Source organism: Bremia lactucae, linkage group LG1 (genome assembly GCF_004359215.1).
Source record: "Bremia lactucae strain SF5 linkage group LG1, whole genome shotgun sequence".
Classification (NCBI taxonomy): Eukaryota; Oomycota; class Peronosporomycetes; order Peronosporales; family Peronosporaceae; genus Bremia; species Bremia lactucae.
In genome coordinates this window covers 13231611-13236582 of record NC_090610.1, presented here as the reverse complement: position 1 = coordinate 13236582, position 4972 = coordinate 13231611, and the positions used below count along the sequence as shown (strand labels likewise).

General features: G+C 44.6%; 2 protein-coding genes across 2 annotated transcripts; both read right to left on the bottom strand.

The window, feature by feature from the left end:
* Positions 1-2088: 2088 nt before the first annotated feature.
* Positions 2089-2495, bottom strand: CCR75_000664 (uncharacterized protein). Its single transcript, XM_067958770.1, has 2 exons — positions 2316-2495; positions 2089-2237 (listed from the first exon to the last, which is right to left on the bottom strand). The coding sequence occupies exon 2, from the start codon at positions 2217-2219 to the stop codon at positions 2148-2150; it is 72 nt and encodes a 23-aa protein (XP_067814819.1). The 5' UTR covers positions 2220-2237; positions 2316-2495; the 3' UTR covers positions 2089-2147.
* Positions 2496-3244: 749 nt separating this feature from the next.
* On the bottom strand, positions 3245-4602 carry CCR75_000665 (uncharacterized protein; the record flags this gene model as incomplete). The annotated part of the gene is given in 3 exon segments (XM_067958771.1): positions 3245-4129; positions 4149-4368; positions 4433-4602. 3 exon segments carry the CDS (start codon positions 4594-4596, stop codon positions 3245-3247), a joined length of 1269 nt encoding a protein of 422 aa, XP_067814852.1. The 5' UTR covers positions 4597-4602.
* Positions 4603-4972: the final 370 nt, after the last annotated feature.

The window sequence follows — 4972 nt, the reverse complement described above, 5'->3', positions numbered from 1 at the left end:
ATGCCTGCCACTTGTTCATCAGATGGCCATCTGATGAACGTCTTGGAGCGTCCACAAGCGTGTGGATGTACTACGAGTGAGTGCGATGGCCTCACTTGTGGTACGGTCGTTAGTACAACCGCACAAGATCACAGTGTGATTACCAATCACAATGTGGAGTCAGCTGCCGGCGGCTGTGTTAATGCACAGGCAGCGCCGAAGGTCCAATACGTGGGGACCTCTTCCCTCAACGTCTTCCGAGTGTGATTGCGCTATCACAGTCGGGTCCACTACGGTCGACTCTCTACTCGACCTTGGATCATCGTGTTGTCCTTTCTGGGCAACCGGTATACTCCTTGAATGTCGCCCACTAAGCGTACATTCATGTCTCAATCCACTCGACCTTTTCGAGTGGTGGACCTTCGGCGCTGCCTGTGCATTAACACAGCCGCCGGCAGCTGACTCCACATTGTGATTGGTAATCACACTGTGATCTTGTGCAGTTGTACTAACGACCGTACCACAAGTGAGGCCATCGCACTCACTCGTAGTACATCCACACGCTTGTGGACGCTCCAAGACGTTCATCAGATGGCCATCTGATGAACAAGTGGCAGGCATCTTTACGGATTGATGCTGCCAGCTGATCCTTGGCTCGTATTTCTGAGCCAAGGTAAACCTAGAATGACATCAAATTTGTCATCCAAATCAAGTATGATGAAATCCTCATCATACTGTAACTCTCTTAACGTGTAGTGAAATAAATTTCACTACGCGTTTCATTACTGTTATCGATGCGCCTGTCGCTAGACGCACCGTCATCCTCGTTGGAAAGATGTCGCGCTCAACATATTTGAGCCTTCGACCCTCTAGTGATTGGCGACGAATAAAATTAGTCGACGCTCCGTAGTCCACTAGGGCTTTAAGTTTCAAATCATTTGTCACTTTTGTTTTCAAGGTGATGAGGGATACCTCATCACCAGGTGCAGAGACACATAATGATTGTGTGTCTGGAGCAACTTTAGTCAAGAGATTTGCAAATTCTCTTGAGGTTGCTAGATCAGTAGGGCGTTGCGCTCCTACTGACCTCAACCCGTTTTTTTGGCGGTACGCCTCGCTGTTGCGATTTCGCAACAACGTCGGGCCCGCGACCGTTGCCCTTTTTGGCATACGGTCCAAAATTACGTTCAGTACCTTTCGGTGCTGGACGTGGGGCACTACACTCATGAGCGTAATGTCCCAATTTTTGACAGCGATGGGATTTCTGCGATCGCTTATTGTTCGGAAAGCGAGGTCTCTCGCTTTCGACGTAGGGAAGGTCCATGGGTTCTGGACCTCCTAATTCGTGTCGTCTTGGGGGACGATATGATGACGAACTTGCTTGAGCCTGTCTCAAGCTTAAGTCCTCCTGTTCCGCAACGGATATTGCTTCTTCAAGCGTATCCAGTTCCAAGCTGGATACGTTTGAAGAAGCAATATCCGGAACAGGTGGGTCTTTACGGGAACATCCGTAAGACATTGCATGAACACCGTAATCAACGTGCATTCATGGACTGGGTTATTTGTAATACAACTCGCTAAGAGTCGTATGTGCTGGGCATATGCGTGAACATCACGCTTGCCTTGCTTGAGTTTCAGAAGCTCTGAACGAGCTCTGAACTCAGCCCTTGCTGGTTCAAACGTCTGTTTGAGTCGGGTTTTAAAAGCCTCTAAGTCGGCAGTGCCCCGTTACATCAGAGCAAATTTGATAGTAACATTTCAACATATAGCGAGTGATTGGACGTTGATACTCAATGGGAAAGATGCGAGTTGCGACGCCATCGAGTTGCATAGTGATGGTAAATTGACCGGTGATGGGAGAAGCAACAAATGCCTTAAAACAGCCGGAGGGGGAAATTGGCCAGAGGGAAGTGCAGGCATCGTCGAAACGAGCGTATAGAAAAAGTGTATCATCTTTAGCGCTAGTAATCACGAAATCAATTTTTATTTTCTGTAACAAAGCAACAAAGCGGTGTATTCTCAAAGACAAACTCATCTCTTCACGGCGACAACTGTGCATATCCTCGACATTATGTCAAGGATGCATCCTTACATCCCAACGATGTACACTTAACATCCTACTCGATGCATCATAGGGGATTTCTCTCCGTTGTCACAGCTTGCGAGCTTTATTGCCACAAGATAGACCTCTCGCAAAATGGGAAAGGTGGCATTTTGCACCAAATTTGTTCCATGTCCATTGCCGTTGTCTTTAATTACTATTAGTTGCGAGATACTGAAAACTTGACACGACGTTGTCAATTAGGGGTAATATCGTGATTTGAACTCATACTCACCTGTTAAAGGGGCGCCTTTATTTGAAGTCCCAGCCTTGACCGAAAAAAAAGTAGGTGTAGGCTTGCAAATGCACTGACCCAAGCGAGTCAATTCATTACACCATTTAGGAAATCGTTGCGTACGAAAAATCAGTCACATCGTGCGAACCGCAGAATACTAGGACAAATTTATTGTAAGCAACTCAGCGTTTTACCAATCCCGCCACAATGCCTCTAAGTGCGAAGACGTTCCGTCCAAGCCACCACTGCTATCCTAAGCATCGTATTGCGCTCTTGTTATATGACTACTGATCTCCACGATTATATATCGAAAGAAGCATTTATAGTCCCCTTTTTGGTTAAAACCCCCGGCTTCAGCCGGGAAAGACTTCAGTCCTAGTGAAACAACTTAACGGTTCTTGTCATATCTGATACTGTATAATGCAGTAAGAATTACTTCATTACACAGTATCAGATATGACTGGTTATAACAAATCTAGCCACACGATTTTCTATCACCGATTCCACATTGTGTGGATTACAAATTGAAGAGATCCAATTTGCAATTAATTTAACTATTTCTAAAGAATGGTGGGTCAGGCCATTTCTTAAAATTCTAAAAACTTATCCAGTTGAAGCCAAATGCGCAGCATATCCGTCAAAACCTTCATCAATATAAATAAGCATTTTTGCGCTAATAATTTTTTCTTTATCGCTCGGCCTCATTTGATAATGATGTGGACATCCAGCAGAGACATTTATCGCAGAGATTTCAGCACTGTTTTCTGTAAGCATTTTGTTTTTTATTTTCCTTAAGCTAAAAAATAATTTCTTCTGGGCAGAGGTGGTTCCAATTTTAACTAATGACCATGATTTTATAAAGAATAAAACGATTATGTAAACTATACCTCAAGGAGCATCGAACAAAGTATTTCTTAGCTTTGGCACCCTTATGTAACTTTAACCATGACGCTAGCGCAACAAGAACTAGTTTCGATGACCCATTTATCACCTTGCGTATCCTTTTCATTCGGATGAACTGTATTAACTTCCATAATTCGCAGAAAAATCTGGCGCTGCTTAGTTAACGTACGCTCCACAATCGTCATCACAGTACCACAAGGAATACGCCCGACTGGTGGTGCTGTTAATTCTGGCTCCATGCGAATAGGAGCACCCGTGTCTTGAACACAGCGATACAACTCTTTCCTTGGATGAGTCGGCAATGATGTCCATGGACCTTCAACCTCACTTAGCACCGATTCATTGTCTAGAGAACGCTCAACAACCCATGCCATACCATCAAAATATCGTTCGTGCAAACGTAAGAATACAATGCCACCTTCTACCACTGTAGACTCAACAACTTCGATAACATCGCCATATAGTACATAACCTATCTCTTGCATGGACAAATTTGCTTGGCCCCGAACCTTGCAACCCTCAACAACACAGCGAAAGTATCTACATGTCAACTCCTTCATACCGTCAGAAATGAATGGACCTTGGTGCGGCTCCAACAGGATTTCGTTTCGAAGGGAGCGGCAAGGTACCCATGCCTCCTTATATTGCCGCTCAGCTTCATTGCCTTCTTGTGCACTGTCATTGCGAATGATAGCACTTGAGAAATGTGGTGTTTTTAAGCGTACCATGGGGTCGCCCTGGTCGTTGCAAATGGGTGTCGTTGCCCTGAACACGCGGCCGAGAGGGATATAACCTAATATCGGAGACGCGATATTGTGACTTATACGTACTGATACCCCGCCGCTTTTACCTCGATGACACACGCGATAATATTGGTCGAACTTCCATTTATCTGATAGCAACTCAAGTGACTGAGTAATAGGAGTCAACAATGATTGGTTGAATCAACTTACGAGAAGCATGCTCTGATGACGCAGCAGCAGCGCACTCTAGCTTTTCGACGCACTTCTTACACTTGGGGTCTAGTAGCTGAGCCTGACGCTTGGAGAAGCTTGGCTTAGGCAACTTTTGAAAGCACTGTACGCAGCATTTTAGGCGTGGCCGAATGAAATCATCAGACTTGGCTCTGTCCACACACGCTTTACATTTGCTACAACACATTGCAAATTGCTCATTGAACAAGTCGTCTTTCGTCTTCTTTCATCGACACGTACGGCGTTTGCTTTAACTGTTGGTTGCGCGAAAAGGCCTTTGGGGCCAATGGTACATGACATCCGATACACAAAAGTTGCTTTTGCACTGAAAAAGAGCTTTGAGTATTGGATACATTTACAGTCGAAACAGACGACTTCCATTCCCTCGACTGCGTATCACGCATCTTGACGAAATATTCTTTTAATTATTCATTTCCAATAAACTATATGCATGTAAGAATCCATGATGTAAAGGCATATTATATAAAAGAGGCCAAAGTCGTGAATAGACAGTCAATAAAGATATTTACCCAATGATGCAACTGGGTTCAAGTAGTCTGTATTTTAATACGACGTTGACCTCTCTTGCCTAAGCTGGATTATGTTAACCTAGAATAAACGAAATAATTGTGCCGTAAAGACAATACGAAGTTCGATCTTAAAGGGAACGCTTAGACAGTTCTCACGGAAAATTGAGTAGGGTTGGCTTTCATAAACGGACCGAGGGAGTGTGAGTGCCGAGGCAGATTCATCACTGTTCGTAACGACACACGTTGTCGC